This window comes from Ovis aries, chromosome 6 (assembly GCF_016772045.2).
Source record: "Ovis aries strain OAR_USU_Benz2616 breed Rambouillet chromosome 6, ARS-UI_Ramb_v3.0, whole genome shotgun sequence".
NCBI classification, from domain to species: domain Eukaryota; kingdom Metazoa; phylum Chordata; class Mammalia; order Artiodactyla; family Bovidae; genus Ovis; species Ovis aries.
The window spans coordinates 117,480,074-117,496,058 of record NC_056059.1 but is presented as its reverse complement, the minus strand read 5'-3'; the positions used below and the strand labels follow the sequence as shown (position 1 = coordinate 117,496,058).

The 15,985-nt window shown below is 69.9% G+C and overlaps 1 protein-coding gene across 1 annotated transcript; it reads left to right on the top strand.

The window, feature by feature from the left end:
• Positions 1-688: 688 nt before the first annotated feature.
• On the top strand, positions 689-15,785 carry LOC121819793 (collagen alpha-1(I) chain-like). The gene is made up of 13 exons (XM_042251096.1): positions 689-881; positions 1,217-1,439; positions 3,022-3,080; positions 3,945-4,091; positions 4,373-4,462; positions 4,553-4,934; positions 7,227-7,401; positions 8,731-8,879; positions 9,335-9,561; positions 9,659-9,811; positions 10,325-10,621; positions 12,119-12,293; positions 15,056-15,785. Exons 1-13 carry the CDS (start codon positions 689-691, stop codon positions 15,783-15,785), a joined length of 3,000 nt encoding a protein of 999 aa, XP_042107030.1.
• Positions 15,786-15,985: the final 200 nt, after the last annotated feature.

The following is a 15,985-nucleotide window of genomic DNA, read 5'->3' as shown; positions in this document are numbered from 1 at the left end:
GACTCTGGGGGTGGGCCTGAGAGCAGGGCTGGGGGCTGGGCGGGGGCTGGCACCAGGAGCCAGCATGACCCTCGCAGTCTCGGCACCAACCAGGGTGTCCATCACGGTGCGGACGCGCAGGGAGCACGCCGTCCGTGTCCGCATTCCTGTGCGTCCCCACGTCCCCATGTCCCCAGTGTCCCATCCAAGTTCCTCCGTGCTCATGCTTGGTGCGCGCCTGCAGGCCTGCATGTGCTGACCCAGAGCAGGGCCTGGGCCTACAAATGCCCACGGACACGCGTGTGGCCGCCATGTCCACGTCCACGGGCAGCAGGCCCCTCTACGAGGAATGGCCACAGCCCAGGGCCTCCACGGGAGCCTCCCCCCCGCACCCCGAGTCCTGCCCACGATAGCATGCCCCCTGCCTGGGGTCCTGAGCTTCAGCCTCTCTCCAGGGACCCCAGTGCCTCTTGGAGAAGGCCTGGCCCCAAATGGGCACCCTCACCCCGTCGTCCTCGGGCTGGGGGTCCCAGGGTGGGAAAAGCAGCCCGCACACACCGGCCGTTTCAACAAGTAAAGCCACGTCCTGGCCGCAAGCCCGCCCTGGACCTGGAAGCCTCCAAGCAGGACGTCGTTACCGGGATGTGATCAAGGCCCGCTCCTCCAGGCGGGCGGTGCTCCCGGGGGAACCTGACGTCCGGCTGACGGGATGGAGCTGTCAGGCTGGCCACTGGGCGGTGGCCGCGGGCCGCCGGGGCGCCAGCGGGCGGCCTGTTTCCCCCCGGGGTTCCGCGGGGTTTCCACCCGTCCTCACAGGGAAGGCGCCGGGCCGGGGCAGGGCGTGCGCGCGGCCGCCGGCGGGGGGGCCGGCATAAATGGCCCCAGTCATGCGGCCGCGGCGAGTGCGCGGAGGAGAGGCTATAAATTACCCGGCCGGGCCGCGCCACCGCGCGGGAGGGGCAGGGGGGCGCGGCGCTCCGTAAATCGGCCCTTTCACCACTGGAGGCCGCGCACGAAAGAAAAACTTTGTTTTATTAAAGCAACATCAGGGCTGTGGCCGGGCGGCCGCGAGGCGCCGGCAGCCAGCCTGGGCACCGGGCGGGCGGGGGGCTCCGCCGCACCCGGGCCGGGAGAAAGGCCCCTTCAAGAGGGACCGGCCCTTAGCCCAGGGGGCACGCAGCGGCCTCGCCAGAGCCCCTCAGAGCCTGAGACACGGCAAGGTCCCCGCTGCTCCCAGAGCGCGTGGGGGTCTGCGCCCAGAGCCGAGCAAGGAGACTCCTGCCCTGGGCCGCACGGGCCGACCCCCCTGCCCCTCAGAGCAGCGGCACCCGGGGCCACAACCTCGGGCTGCCCTCAGGGGTCCCCCACCCCAGCCAGCCTCCACCCACTCCTGGACGCTGCAGCTCTGCGGAGAGAGCCGCAGAGCGGCCTGGGACAACATTTAGACGGTTTAAGTGGACGTGAGCGGGCTCATCTCCATTCCCTGCAGACCCAGGCTTGCTGGGCGAGAGGCGACCCCGGGGTGGTAGGTGGGCTGCTCCCACGAGTCACCCCTCCAGGGTGGCCCTTCACGGCCTCTAGCCCTGCTGCCCCAGCTGCCTGACCCGGCAGGGGCTCCCTGAGCGGGGTCCTGGGCCCCCCAGCTCCTCCAGAGCGCCCCCTCCTCACTCCGAGTCCCATAAAGGTGCAGCGGGCATCGCAGCTGGAGCTCCCATGTTGCCTGCACGCTGCCGGGTGACAGCTGCCTGCAGGACAGCACCTGGCTCGTCTCTGGTGCAGGGTGAAGTCTGCTCTGGGCTTTCCGGGCACCTCGGCTGGACACAGGGCCTGGTGGGCTTCCTTGTGAGTTGCCGCCCGCTTCGCTCCAGAATGCCCACCAGACTGGCCCAGGGCTGTCACCCGCCCGGGTCCCATCTGGCCCCCCGCCCCCTTCAGTCCTGGGAGCCAGTGCCTTCCTGACCCCAGCCCCGCGCTCAAGTGACTGCAGGTTCTCAGGGGCACAAAGAGCTGGAAGAAGGTGTCCTGCTGGGACCCAGACTTGCGCCCAGGCAGCTCCTCGTCTCTGGGGGCCCTGGCAAAGCTCCAGGGAAAAGCAGGGTCCCCAAGCCCACCTGCCAGGCTTGGTTCACATTGCCCCTCCTCCCAGCCTCACACCCAGCACAGAGCACACCCCCTGGAACTGACCAGGCTGAAATGGGTCACCAAGGCTCAGACCAACCACAGCCCCCCTCTGGGTCCTGCCCCCCTGCCATCCTTCTGAGCGGCGGCAGAGGGGAGGTCCCTCGCAGTCATGCCCCACAGTGGGCCTGGGCGGGGTCCTCACAGTGTGGCCCCTGGGGTCCAGGCCTAGGTCAGCGGGGCAGTCTGAGCGAGCACCTGTGTGCCGGGCTCACTCAGGTGTCACCTGTCCTCTCTGGGGATCTGGAAGCCGGGTGGGGGGTGGTTCCCAGCTGGAGAAACGGGCTCCCTGGGGTTTACACAGCCCTTTGCAGATGGCAACCCCATGGGGCGTCGACTGCTCATCACACCTGCCCTGCACCTTAGAGTGGCGTCCCAAGAATGGGACGGGCTGGGGTGGGGCCAGCCTCTCAGTGACGACAGGCCACAGCGTGTGAAAAAAGACCCCCTGTGAGGGCGGGGATGTGGGGGCAGCGAGGGCTCGGGGAGGGCCGTGGGGCCATGGATGAGGAGCAGGCGCCGGCCTGAGGGCCTCAGGAGCAGCGGGGCTTGAGACACAGCGATCCAAGAGCCCTGGCCGCAGGGGACTGCGGGGTCTTGACGCAGAGAAGCCGGGAGCCAACTGCCAAGGCAGGGACACCGAGCAGGGCCTATGGGGCCCCCAGGCCTCTGATGACAGGAACCGGCCTCCACTCAGCCTCCAGGCCCCTTTCCTGAGGTCCAGTGGGCAGGTCCCAGCAGTCTATTAGGGGAGGGAGGGGCCGTGAGACCAGGAAGACACAAACAGGCGAAAGCAGACGTGGGGAGAGAGCCTGTCTCCCCACCAGCAGGTCCACGTAACGACATCTGTGAGCTGTTCCGCAGACACTGGAACCCCCTCCAGATGGAGAAGTTCATGTTTAACCGTGCTGAGCTGCCCACAGGCACGTAGACCCCACGAGCTAGATGTCAGGGTTGACGATGCTGACGCCTACACACCCCGCCACCAACCCAGCAGAAGAGCGTCCCCCCGCTGACCACGTCCTCTCCGCATGATCCCTGTAAAGCTTCTCAGCACCACCCCCAGGCTGGAACGCGTGGTTTTGGGGGCGTTGGCCTGCTGTGGCCCCCTTCACCTGGCAAAGGCATAAAGCTGTCCTGTTCTACTTCACCCAGAACTCTTGTCAACGAGATTGGATTCGGCATCCCAGTGTGCAGAGGAGCGGAGCTTTGGGCATCAGCAGAGGGCAGAGCCTGGGCCAGGGCAAGTGCCAGGAGGGTGCCAGGGAAAGGGCCTGGGTGGTGGCTCTAACCCCCGGGCATCCAGCCCCCAACTGGCCACCCACGAGATGAAAGGCCCTGCCCGTGCAGGCCCCACAGTGCCCTTTGAAGGCTGTGGGAATGCCCACAGGGCAGTCAGGTGCCAGGCGCTGGGAGGGGAGCTGCTGGTGCCGTGGTTGGGGCCTGGCCACCCTCCCGCGGCCACACTATCGCACTCCTGTCCTGCCTGCTGTGACAGCGGGCAGCGGGGTCAGGTGGTACCACCCTCCTCGAACCCCCGCCAGAGCCTCAGTCTCCCCGATCAGGACTGCCCAGAGAGACACAGCCCTGCAGGGCTGGCTTTGCTGGCCCCGAGGGCCCCAGAGCAGGCCCTCCAGGCAGGCCGGCTCCTCTCTAACCTCTGCGCTCAGGGCCACGGTCCAAGGACCTGTCTGGGGCCACTCCCACCCACACCACCTGAGTGGTCAGCACACGCTCCAGCCACAAAGCGGGAGCGGGTGCTAGACCAGTCCTGCCCTCTCTGCAAGACCGGTCCTGCCCTCTCTGCAAGACCGGCACTGTGACCCAGGAGGGCATGCCCACCGTGTGCCGCCACTCTGCCCTGACCCCTCCCCCACCCCCGACGGTCAGAACCCCAGAGCCCGACTGCCACCAGCCGCGGGGGCAGGCGCCAAGTACCTGTGGGAAGGCGCGGGCCCTGTTGCTCCCCAGGGCTGCGCAGGGGCTGGAATGTTTGCACTCGCTGTTTGCCTGGGGGCAGGGCGGGATGGGGCGGGGAGGGGTGCTGCCCGCGGCCCCTCCGCTCGCCTGGCCTGGGGGCCCAGGCCCAGCTGAGTCCACAGCTCACGGGTCAGCTGGGGAGGAGGCGGGACCCTCTGGCTGAGATGGGGAATCCCAGGGCGGCTACGATACAACAGTGTCCCCTTGCCTTGACCTGTCCCCTCGCCACGTCCAGGCCCCTTCCATGCGCCCGTGGGCGGACCGGGAGACCCCAGCCCGCAGAGGACCTCCGCCGGCTCCTCCCCGCCGCCCCGCACCCCGCAAAGCCCGGGGCTTCCCAGCCCGGCTCGGAGATTATGCAAATCCCCGGCGGCTCCTTAATTAAATCCCTAACGAGGCGCTGGGGCCGGGCCAGGGGCGGCGCTGAAAGCCGGGGTCACGCTCCGGAGGGGCCCGGCCCGTCTGCGACGGGAGGCCCCTGCGCCCCGCCCGGGGCCTGGGAACCGCCGGCCGCCGGAGGGGGCGTACCGGCCGGGCCCGCCGCGGCCTCCTCGGGATGGCGCTTCTCCCCCGGGGGCGCGGGCGCACCTGCGGCCCGTCCTGCGGCCCGTCGTCCTGGGGCCGCCGGGGTCGGGGGCGGGGCGGCCGGGGCAGCGGCCCCCTCGCCCCCCTTTCAGACGCCTGTTGTTGGGCCAACAGCCGGGGCCGCGGCCGCCTGAAAGGCCCGGATTAGCGAACATTAGCGGCCCTTTGAGCGGCGCCCGGGGCGCCCTTTCCGCCGGCCCGCCCCCGCGCAGGCCGGACAGGGGCCGGGGAGGGGCGGGGGGACCGGGGGAGGGGAGCGGGGGAAGGGCGGGACCCCTCGCCGCGGGACCCCGCCGTCTGCCTTTCCTCACCCCTCCCGCCCCGGGGTCCGGCCTCAGGGCTCCGGCCCGCTTGGGAGTCGAGGGGACGCCTGGCAGGAGGTGGCCCTGGGTGCCCACCCTGCAGAGCCCTCCCTCCTGCCTGGCATCCGAGGGTCAACGGGGAGAGCCCCAGACCCCTTCCGGCCAAAGCAAAGCCTCCGAGTGGCGGAAAGGCCAGGCGGCCTGGCCGAGGGTCCCACAGCTCCTGGAATTCCTGCCGGCCAGCCCACCCCTCCCTCCCGCCTGGAGCTCCCCCCAGGCCGGCGCGGCCTTCTCTCTGCTGTCTGCGCTCCCGGCTGGTGGCTCCTAGCCCCAGATCACGCGGGAGGGAGATTATCACCTCTCTCGGGGGGCTCTGCCTTCTCCCTGAAACAGCTCCTGGGCCCCGAGGTCAGTGACTCTTGAGGGGGTCCCGGAGAAGACAGGAGGCGGCGGGGTGCAGAAGAACCAGGGAGGACACAGGGGCTGAGCGCCAGACCACCGGGACACCTGACTCAGCTTACATCACGGGAGGCGCTGCTGTTACCCCGCTTCGCAAAGGGGGACACTGAAGTGTGGGGCGGGGTCACAGCGTAAGGGGCCCTGGCCCCCGCCTCCCTCACCCAGGGTCTCCTCCTCACCCGCCCCCAGCCCCCTGCCTGGCTGGCCGGGGGGCCTCCTGGGGTGGGGGGCTCCTGGCACCCCTGGTGCCGTCTGGGCTGAGCCTCCTCTCTCAGGGTGTCAGCTACTGATCAGGGGCTGGGGGCTGGCTCAAAGCCCCACCTGCCCCCTGGGACCCGAGCCCAGGGCCCCATGTGCTCCGAGCCCAGGGCCCCATGTGCTACGCCTGCACACACAGGCACACGCAGGCTCCTGTGCCGCGGCCAGCACCCCCGCCCTGGGGAGAGTAAACATGTTCGCAGAGGAAGCAACAGGCCTGTCTCCCAAGAGAAAAATGTGGCCAAACCAGACCCAGGCGGCCGAGGGCCCCACTCTCACTACCACCCTGAGTCAAGAAGGCCTCTCAAGTCTGCTGGTAAACCATTGACAGCCCCAGTTCCTGTGGCCGCCCAGCACCCGCGGGAGCCCGGGTGGGGGGCTGGGCAGGCCTGTCCGATGGGTGGGGGGCGCTGCAGGTGTGGCATCCGAGCACACCCAGGCAGGGGGGCCCCTGTGAGTCGCTCCCTGATCCACTGCAGGAGGGCTGATTCTTGGGGCCTATGGGGTCCCCCGGGGTTGCCCCGTCTGCCTCGGAGATCTCGCCTGAGGGCAGACCCAGCCACCACCTCCTCGGGCCCAAAGCTCTGCTCCTGTGTGTCCCCGGGCCCCCACCACATGCCTGGGCCCCAGATGGCTCGGGACCAGCTTTGGTCCTGGCATGGGGCCCGTGGGGCGTTAAGGGGCACCCCGAGCTGTGGGAGGCCCAAGACAGAGGCGCCCCGATTCCTGGCCCCCAGAGGGATGTCGCTGAGTCCAGGAGCATTGCCTTTGCTGGCCGAGGGAGGTGTGGACCGGCCCTGACCCCTCGCCTCTGGGCAAGGCAGGAGACCGGGGAGACGCCCCCTCCAGGGGCCCCCACCCCCCTGGCCAGGACAAGGACAGGCCTGGCCAGATCCTGTGACTCTGGAGAAACCACATGGAGCCTGGGGTTTGCAGCGGGAAACCCGATCGAGTAATGACAGGGTTGGCGTGGGGGTGACCGGCCGAGGGAACCACTCCACCGTGGGCCTGTCCGCAGTGAGGACCCCTGGGCCCCCCTCTTCCCATGGACAGCAGATGCCTGCAGCCAGGCGCCCAGGCCTCCTGCGTCAGCTGCACCCCCTCCTTTGCCCTCTGTGTGCCCACCTCCCCCAGCCTCTCTGCTTCACTACCTGCCCCCCCCCCGGGGCCAGCCCAGAGCAGGGTCCCCCAGGAACCCTCTGGAACTGCTCTTTTGGGGTACACCCTGGCACTGTCACCTAACCCCTCTTTGGACCAAGGTGGGCCCTCCATCCCAGCCTGAGCCTCCTCTAGGCCCCAGGACCCTGAGGTGTGGGCCTTGGGCAACAGGGAACCCCCCCGGGAGGTCAGGAGAAACCAAGGTCATGGTGTCCTGCAGCCCCCAGCCACTGGGACCCACCCAGCACACACAGGGACCCTTGCGGGCTCAGCCGGGGCTGAGTCTCAGGCTGTGGTGTCCAGCCACCTCGCTGGGCCCTGGGGCAGCTGCTGGGAGGCCCGAGGCAGCGGCAAGCCTGCAGGGGTTCCGGGAAGGCGCTGGAGCGGCCGGCCGGTTCACACCGCGCTCAGAAGCCAGACCCTGCCACCCCGTGACGGACTGTTGGCCGAGGCCCCCGGGGCGGACGCTGGGGCAGGCCCCGCCTCGGGCGCGGGGCGCACAGTGCGCTCTGCTCTGCCGCGCGGGCGCGGGCGCGGGCGGGCGGGCAGCTTTAATTACCGCTGGCTGGGGCCATTGAGCCGCGCTAATCCGGGGCCGCGGCTGCGGGCGGCTCGGGCGGGCGCCCCCTCCCCCTCAGCCCGGGCACGGGGTCCCCGGGTTCTCACGTCCTGCCGGCCCCAATTAAAGCGAGCTCGGCGGGGCTGCCGCTGTGCTAATGAGCTCCGCGGCCGCTGGGCTGCGCGCCAGGGGGGCGCGCGGGGGCGGGGTGGGGGCGGGGCTGGCTTGGGTGGGGTGACTTGGGACCATTCCCGGGGAGAGGCCGGGGCTCCCTGAATGTGCCCACCTGCGGAGGGGGTTCCCCCCGCCCCGCACTCGGAAGTCAGGACTCCCTGAGTGCAGGGCAGGGACTGGGCTCTGAGGGCAGGGTAGGGCCCCCTGGGGGTGGTGCTGGGGCTGGTGGTCTGTCCAAGTCGTCCCCTCCCCGTGCTACCCGCCACCTGCACCTGGGCCTGGGACACAGACAGGAGAGCCGCCCGTTCTGGCACCTGGCTGGGGTCTGCAGCCTTGTGGGGCTTGGACGCCGGGGCGCCCTCGCATCAGCTTTGCACATGAACAGTGGCCTGAAGCCTGGGGCCTGGGGTGAGGGCCAAAGGGGCTCATGCGCGGACCCTCCAGGCTCTCAGCCCAGGGAGCTCTCGGAAGAGGGGTGGCGCGGCAAGGTGGCAGGACCCAGAGGCGCTGCCAGAAACCCCAGGCCCACCCGTGGTACCCTGCTCAGCCTGGGCAGGGTGGCTTTCCTGGGGACTCTGTGGGCTGTTGAAACCTCCTGCCCCCCGGCCTTTGGGTCACGCGGGAGCCATGGCCCAGGCAGGGCCCTGGCACAGAGCTGAGGCCTCCCCATGGTGATGGGGCCCGGCACAGAAGAGAGCTGGGGGGATGAGAGGGCCCCGGCCAGACTGAGTGCCGGTGGCCGCCAGCGGGGGCTGAGGGGTGGGGTGGGCTGTCTCCGCCCTGTTTGCCTCCCACCCTGGGGGGCTGCGTCGCCTGGGAGAGGCTGCCCATCTCTGCAGGGACCCTGAGGTCCGGGGCTGCAGCCAGACCTCTCCTCCTGCCCCCAGCCCGCCTGACGGGGGGCTGTCAGCACGGGGCTTCGAAGTTTCTGGGGCCCCAGGCCCGGCTCACAGGGCAGCCCGCTCTCTCACTCCTGCCCTGGAGAGCTGCGGACTGGGGCGATGGGGCCCAGACACTGAAGGGGTGCGCGGAGCTTTGGCGGGCAGAGGCCCCATCTCAGCCCACAGGGGCCCTCAGTGCCACTCTCTGCTCTGGTAGGCAAGGGGTGTGGTTGGGTGGGAGGCCTCTGCTTTCCGGCCAGCCAGCACTGGGACCCTGCTGACCACACCACTAGGGGCAAGCGCGGGCCCAGAGCCTGACCAGCCCGTCCTGCCGCGGGCCCCAGCCCGCTCCTTCTGTGCTCACAGGTGCGCAGGCGCACGGGGTGGGCGTGTGCGTGTGGATGGGCGTGCTGGGCCCCAGCGTGCGGCCGTGGAGGGGCTGAGGGTCTGCACAGAGGGGTTTTGGGGCCGCGCGGTGACCCAGTTCTCAGCCGCCCATGGCACGGACACTCAGACACAGCTGCTGAGACCCAGCGATGGCGGGGGCTCGCGGAGCAGCCAGCCCATCTCACAGAGCGGGAAACTGAGGCTGTGGAGGCGCCGCAGCCACTAAAGGTTTCCCCTGGTTGCAGAGCGGGGCCGGGATCGCGAGAGCCAGACCGGGAGCTGGGCGCCCAACCCGAGCCGCTGCGGCCGGGGCCTCCCTGCCTGCCCTCTTCTGCTGAGTGGTTGGGTCCAGGTTTGGGGCCGGCCAGGTGTGGGGTGGCTCATGTTTTGGAGAGAGGGGGACGTCATTGGACCCCTACCCCCTGCCCCTCCAGGAAGCCCCCTCCCCGCAGTCTGCTTCGGGCCCTGGGTTTTGGGGCCATTCGTGAGCCCGAGCGAGTCACATCCCTGAACGGAGCTGATGGCATGGTGGCAGGCTTCCCATCTCCCTGCCCCGCCCCCGCCGGGGGCCCAGGCCCGCTGTGTCCACCCCCTGGCCCGGCAGGAGCCTGGTGCCAGCCCTTGTCCCCCGGACAGCCGGTGAGCGCAGCGGGCGCTATCTGTACCTGCAGCAGAAAGGGCCTGTCGCACCCAGGCCAGGTGTCGGCGCCTGGGAAGGGGCCAAGCAGAAACCTGAGCCCGCCACCCCCCATCCGCAGCCAGGCTGGCCATCCCCAGAGACGGCACCCTGGTCCTCAGCCCCTCCCGGGGCGATCCGTCCCAGATCCGGGCGGGGGCCAGCCCCGGGGGGGCCTGCAGCCGCTTCCAGGGTTGGGTGGAGGATGGGAGAGGCGGTGGGAACGGAGGGCCTGGTAGGCCTTGTGCCCCGTCTGCGTGAGGGGCCACGCACTCGGCATCTGAGCGGAGGGGCAACCTCGGATCCCTGCCCCCTGCCTGCTCAGACGCCGTGAGATCTGGGTCAGGACGGGGGCCGGGGGCAGCGGGGCACCCGGTGTGGGCTTACCGCTCTCACCCCGCCTCCCACGGGCACCCGGGCCAGACTGTCCCCAGGGGGTGACCCCACCCAGCTGCGGTCCCCCCGCCCAGGGCCCCTGCACACACTGCCCCTGCACTGGCCACCCGCGTCCTCGCCTCTGAAACCCCCGCCCGGCTGGGGCCCGCCTGGGAAGCCCCTTCTGAGCCCACGGCTTGGGGCCTGCTCCCCAGCCCTCACTGCTCGTGATGAGGGCTCCCAGGCGTGGGGCGTGTGTTCTGAGCCCTCACGACTGAGTGAGGGGGGTGGGTGTTGGGCCCCCAGAACAGAGTGAGGCGGGCATGGGGAGCCCCCCAGCCTGCCTGGCCTTTGGCTGGCCCCTCGTTCCCAGGAGCGGGCTCCCCGGTCCAGGCAGCGCACGGGGCTGGGCCCGTCCCTGGGAACGCTCTCGGCTCTCCCTGCGTCCTCAGCCTTGCCGCTGACTGCTGGGTCCTGCTGCCTTCCTGGACGCTTGGGCAGCGTGTGGGGGTCCTCGTCGCCCCCCGAGGCCCCCCAGCTAACAAGCGGATGGCCTTGTCCTCCGCCCTAGGGTTCTCTCATCGTGCCCCCCATCCGCAAACGTCGCCTCCAGCCCTAGCCACACGCCTGCTGGGGGCTCTCGGGACGCTGGCCTCCAGCTTGAGCGCAGGTCTCCCCTGGGCTTAGCTGCCCCTCACCGGGGCAGCCCCACAGCCCTCAGTCCCAAGCTGTAGGTCCCGGGGGCTGTGGTCAGTCACTCTGCAGGCCCGGGGGAGACCCGGGTCCCAGAAAGAGCCTGGAAGAGAGACCGTGTGGTTCCGCCTGTGGCTGAGAGCTCTAGCATTCCCGAGAAGCCCGGCTCACTGGGACCCTGGCCTCGGACACCAGCCTGAGTGCATCAAAACCACTGCACCGTGGGCCCAGGGCGAGGGGGTGGGCGGAGCTCTGCAGGCTCCGGAGGGTGGAGGTCACAGCCAGATAGAGCTGCCTGGGACCTGCTGCAGGCCGCCCAGAGGGCAGCCTGTACCTTTCCCCGTGGCGGCCCCTGGGGTGCACCCCGGGGCACGCGGCCATCGAGGGCAGATGCCCTCTGAGGGCGTGACCTTGGACACGTGGGTCCAGCCTCACCCCTGAGGTCCTTGGACGGGCTGATCGACCCCAGTATGGGGGGTGTCTTCAGAGGGGGCTGACCTCTGGGACCCAACTGGGGGCTCAGGCCTCCCCATGGAGCTTGAAAGTGGTCAGCACCCCCCAGTGGGAGACGGGCGCCCCCGGCGGCGGGTCCAGCTGGGGCCCTGAGGCCCTTCCCTTGACTGTCCCGGCTCTGGAGGACACGGTCACAGGGGCTGAGGTCGAGGCTGGAGTCCAGTCAGCCTCAGCCGGGCGGGCACAGCCGCATGGACAAGTGGGCCCTGGGCCGACAGCCCCAGCCAGCACCACCGCCCTCGCGCTCCACCAGGCTGGCCGCTGACCCTGACACCTCCTGACTCTGGCCACCCCTGACTGTGGACGGGTGTCTGTGTCTGGGTCGGGCACTGCGGGCGCTGTGCCGGGAGGAGGTGGCCGGTGCTGGCTCAGCGTTGCTGGCCTCCCAGGGCGGGCAGGGCGGCCCTCCCACCCCTCCCCATCCCCCCCGGGCCCAGGGCCCAGGCTCAGCCCGAGAGAACACAGGCCTCCTGCCCCAGCCTGTCAGCCAGGCTTCTCCATCCGACCACAAACACTGCCACCAGGAAGCCCTCTGCAAAGATGCTCTTGGGGTCCCAGCTTTGTCTGGTGACCTCCAAGGCCCTCACGCACCATCAGTTCTGAGTGTGAGCAGGTGTGCAGTGGGTCCTGACCCAGGGACTCTGTTCCGTTGGGTGGTTCAGGGCAGAGGGGGTGTGGGGTCCGCAGGGAGGACTCAGGCAACCTCAAGCCAACCCCTCACCCACAGCATGTCCACTGGGCTCTGCCTTTGAGACATTCCAGAAGCTTTTCAGCCTCGGAGCCACCACCTGACCCAAGCCTCCTCGCCTCCCACTGGGACTCTGTTCACCTCCTCCCTGGCCCGGAAGCCCGCTCCTGTCAGGCACAACCTTCCTGTCTCACCCCAGTGAAAAAGTCCTTAACAGTTAAACCACCCCCGGCCCAGCCTTTGCCCAGCCTCAGGGTCCCCACTGTTTCGCAGGGTCCCGCGTTGGGCGGTCAGGGCCCCGGCAGAGAGCTGTGTGCTCAGGGTCCCCGCTCCCCGCCTGCAGCTCGGCCGCTGAGGAGGCGCAGGTGGTGTGGCCGTGGGCGGCCGAGAGCGGCCGCGGCTGCGAGGACTGTGGTCCTTACTGCCCTCCCTGCTCCGTGTCGTCTCCGTGTGGGCATGTGCAGCTCTCAGAGGGCTTTCGGCCAGGGCTGGGGTGCACACGCCCAGGGTCCCCCCGGCAGCCTGTGCTCTGGCCGCCTGCCCCACCCCCAGGGCCTCCCCCACCCCCCAGCCCGGACCACTCCCCCCACAACACACTCTAGACTTTCCTCAAACACAACTTCATTCCCATTTGTGCCATTGATTGTCTGAGTGGACAAAGGCCTCTTTCAGGGACGTCAGAGGTTCAGCAAATAAATAAATGAATGAAGTCTCAGCGGAGGAAGAGGCGGTGGGAAGGGGCTGGGGGGCAAGCCGAGCGTCCTCCGCCCTGGGAGGGAGCCGGGGCTGGGGACAGGCCGGATGGCGGGAGAGCCGGGGACACGGCCACCCAGCTGCGTCAGGGGCCTTGGCGGCGTCTCACCCGGAAGGCTCCACAGGGCCAGGGGGCTGGCTCAGGCTGCAGACCGGGGTGTCCGGCGGTGACACGGGGATCGCAGCCCCGGGCCTGGGTGATGGGGGTGGCAGGCCAGCCTGTGGTCTCCTGAGTGTCCCCCCACAACCCAGGTGCCAGCCTTGACTGTGTACCTTTCCCAGGGTCCCAGTTTGAACCAGGAGACAACCCTCAGCCCGGAGGGGTGGCGCTGCTGGCGGATCTGAGATTCATGATCTGGGGGCTCCCACGTGCCATCAGCCCTAACCCTGGATGCCCCACCCTGTAAACCCAGAGCTCAGGGCACGCGTGACTGTAACCAGGATGCCGGCCGGAAGGGGGCTTGTGCTCAGAAAGCTGCTCTGACTGAGAGCACGGCCCTGCACACCTCCACCCGCTGCCCAGAGCCTGATGCCCCCAGAGTGGGGCCCAGGAAAAGGCCGGGCTCGGGGCCAGTCAGGAGACAGCAGCCCATGGGCAAGGCTCCCCGGGGAGTGTAGACGTCTCCATCAGGGCCCAGCCCTGGAAGAGACCCTGCCCCCCCACCCCCAGCACAGACAGAGCTGGAGCGGGAGGGCAGGTAGAGAGGGCTGGAGGAGTCCAGGAGGGCTGCCTGGAGGAGGGGGCAAGGAACAGCCCTTCAGGAGTGCTGGGGCTGGCCTGCTGGGTTGGCTGCTGCCCCAGCGCAGGCCGGGTCCAGGCCCCAGGGCAGCGCTGACTCCTGGCCATTCTGGGGACAACAATGGCCAGCATTTAAATTCCAATTGAGTCAGCCTGAGCGGCCCGGGCGTGAGAACAGGCGCCCCCACCCCCAGCCGGGCCCCGCCCGCCACATTCCTGCCTCCCCGGAGATGGCCGCGGCCGGGCGTCGCCAGGGGGCCCGAACGCAGTGCTCAATGGCCGGGGACAAGGGGCCATTGAGCGGTGACGGGCAGGATTGAGCCGTCAGCGCCCTCCACTCGGGACCCCTCCTCTGTCCCAGCCCCCTCTCAGCGCCACCGTCAGCTGCTAGCATGGGCCCTGTGCACGCCCTCCCGGGCCGGAGCGGACGTGGGCCTCGGGCCCCTCGACTGACCCACTGACCGTAGGGCCACGTCTCCTCACTCGCCCCACCACAGTCAGAGAGCGGCATCTTAATCGGATTGTGCCACGCCCCTATTCAGAGCCTGGGGGCCGCCCCCGCCCCAAGATGGGGGTCGAAGGCCAGCTCCCCCTCCGGCCACCGGCCAGCTGACCTCGCCCCGCCCGCCCATCCCTTCCCCGCCCCCTTGCTGCCTGGAGGCGCCCGGTGGGCCTGCCCTGCCACCCGCCCGCCAGCTGCCCTGTTCCTGCCCTGCAGTCTCGCCTGGGTGCGCCTCCCCTTGCCCATCACCCCAGACCATCAGCCCTGCAGGTGCTCCGTGCCCGGTGCCCATCCTGAGCCGGCCCTCGGGGTGTCCTCACACAGCTGAGGAACCCAGGTTTCCGTGCAAATGAGCCGCTGGCCACGTGCCCAGGACCCCAGAGGGGGCACAGTGCCCTCATGCAGCCCTGTGGAGAGGAGGGCAAAGGAGGCGTGCCTGCCCCCCCCGCCCTGCCAGGGAGGTGTGAGGCCCTGAGACCATCCCCTCCTCGGATCTGGGGCCCCCCCAGCCCCCGCCACCCTGAGGAGCCGCAGAGGTCGGGGGCGGGCCTGGGGGCGCCTGTCAACGTCCATGTCCAGCCGGACAGGGTCACCGGGCGGGGTGCTGGTCCTTTGAGGCCAGGCTCAGCCCTTCTTCTCTACAGGCCGTGCCGGGGGCCTCATCTCGGGCCCCTGGGGGGAGGATGTCAGGCAGGGCGCCAGGAACCTGAGCCCGGGAGGGGTGGTCCCAGGAGGCGGAGGATCCCAGTGGGCACAAAGTGCTGGCGGCCCAGCCCCTGCTGGCGAGAGCTCGCGAGCCGGACAGGCTGGCGCGGGGCCTGAGGGTGGCGCGGGGCAGACACCTCCTTCTGTCCTCCTGGGAAGAGGAGCTACCCCGCTGTGGCCTGGGTTAGGCGGGCTGCCGGGGGTCCAGAGAGAGTGGGGGTGTCCTTGGGCAGAATGGACAGCCTGCCACGTCTGCTGTGTACCCCAGGTGGTCACAGGGGCCTCCCTCCCCAAGACAGACAGGCGTCAGGGCACCCAGGCCAGTAAGGTGGGATGGTGCGGGGCGTGGGGTCTGGGCTTTGTGGGAACCTCCAGGGAGGTGCGGAGGGGAAGTCTCAGGCAGGCCCCCCCCGCAGGCTCTGGCCACACTGACCACATGGACCACCCCCCTGCCCCAGGGCTCCACAGAGAGGCCTGAGCAAGTCATTCTCACCCTCCGGACCTGATCCAGGGCCAAAGGGCCAAAAGCAGGAAAAGGAAGCCTGCTGCTAGGGACAGCTGCCCGAGGCACCACTGGCCCACTGCCTGCTCGAGGCATCCAGAATGCAGCCCACTCCCCGCCAGAAGCCCCTCCAGGCTCCAGCCTCTACCCTGAGACCTTGGTCAGATCAGCCCCACCCCAGCTCGGGACCCTGATGCAGCTGACACCCTGCTGGAAGGAAGCCCCCCAGCTGCCTGTCCCTCCCGGACCCCGGCTGCTGGGCCCCCGTCTGGCCTCACGCATCCCCCTGCCCGGCTCGGTTCTGTCGCCCGTGGACATCCACGGTCAGCACGTGTGGCCGCCATCCTCGCGTGGAGGGCCTCTGACCCCCGGCCTGCACCACCGCAGGGCGTGTCCCGTGACCGTCCAGCCCTGGAGGCCGGCCTTGGCCTGTGTCCTCCTGAGACCCCCCCCCAGGGCTGTAAGCAGCGCCGGGCGCACAGAGGCGGTGGGGGGCGGCTACAGAACGGGGGAAGGAGTGCTGACTCTTGAGTCCGGCGCTGAGGCTGAGGGCAGAGCAGGGCCCAGCACGGGAGGCTCTCGGCGTGGCTGGGGAGCCCAGGCCTGGCCCTTCGCTGCCCCCCATCCCGAGGACCCCCAGGTCAGCAGCCATCCCCTCCCTCTCGCCCAGCTGTCCTCGCTGGCCCCACAAGCCTGCCGGAGGCCCCTTCATGAGGACCCTCGCCAACTTCGCCTTTGACAGGAAGCACGGGGCTGGCTGGGCCAGAGGAGCGGGGGTGCGGCCCCCGGGGCCGCCTGCCCAGGGCGCCTGCTGGCCTCCATCTCTTGCTCCTCATCAGGCGGGCTGCACTGGGGAGGCGGCCAGGCCTCGAGGACGATGAGGACGTGCTGCTGGGGCTGCTCTGGGACTGCCTGCCCTGGGGGCCCGCCTCCCAATAG

Bases quoted from the DNA above. Each gene is read 5' to 3' on its own strand.
- LOC121819793 (XM_042251096.1), top strand. From the start codon at position 689: ATGGAGCTGTCAGGCTGGCCACTGGGCGGTGGCCGCGGGCCGCCGGGG. The intron at 4,463-4,552 runs GCCCGGGGCTTC...GGGCCGGGCCAG, and splicing joins GCCGCCCCGCACCCCGCAAA to GGGCGGCGCTGAAAGCCGGG. The intron at 4,935-7,226 runs GCCGGACAGGGG...GCCCTGGGGCAG, and splicing joins GCCGGCCCGCCCCCGCGCAG to CTGCTGGGAGGCCCGAGGCA.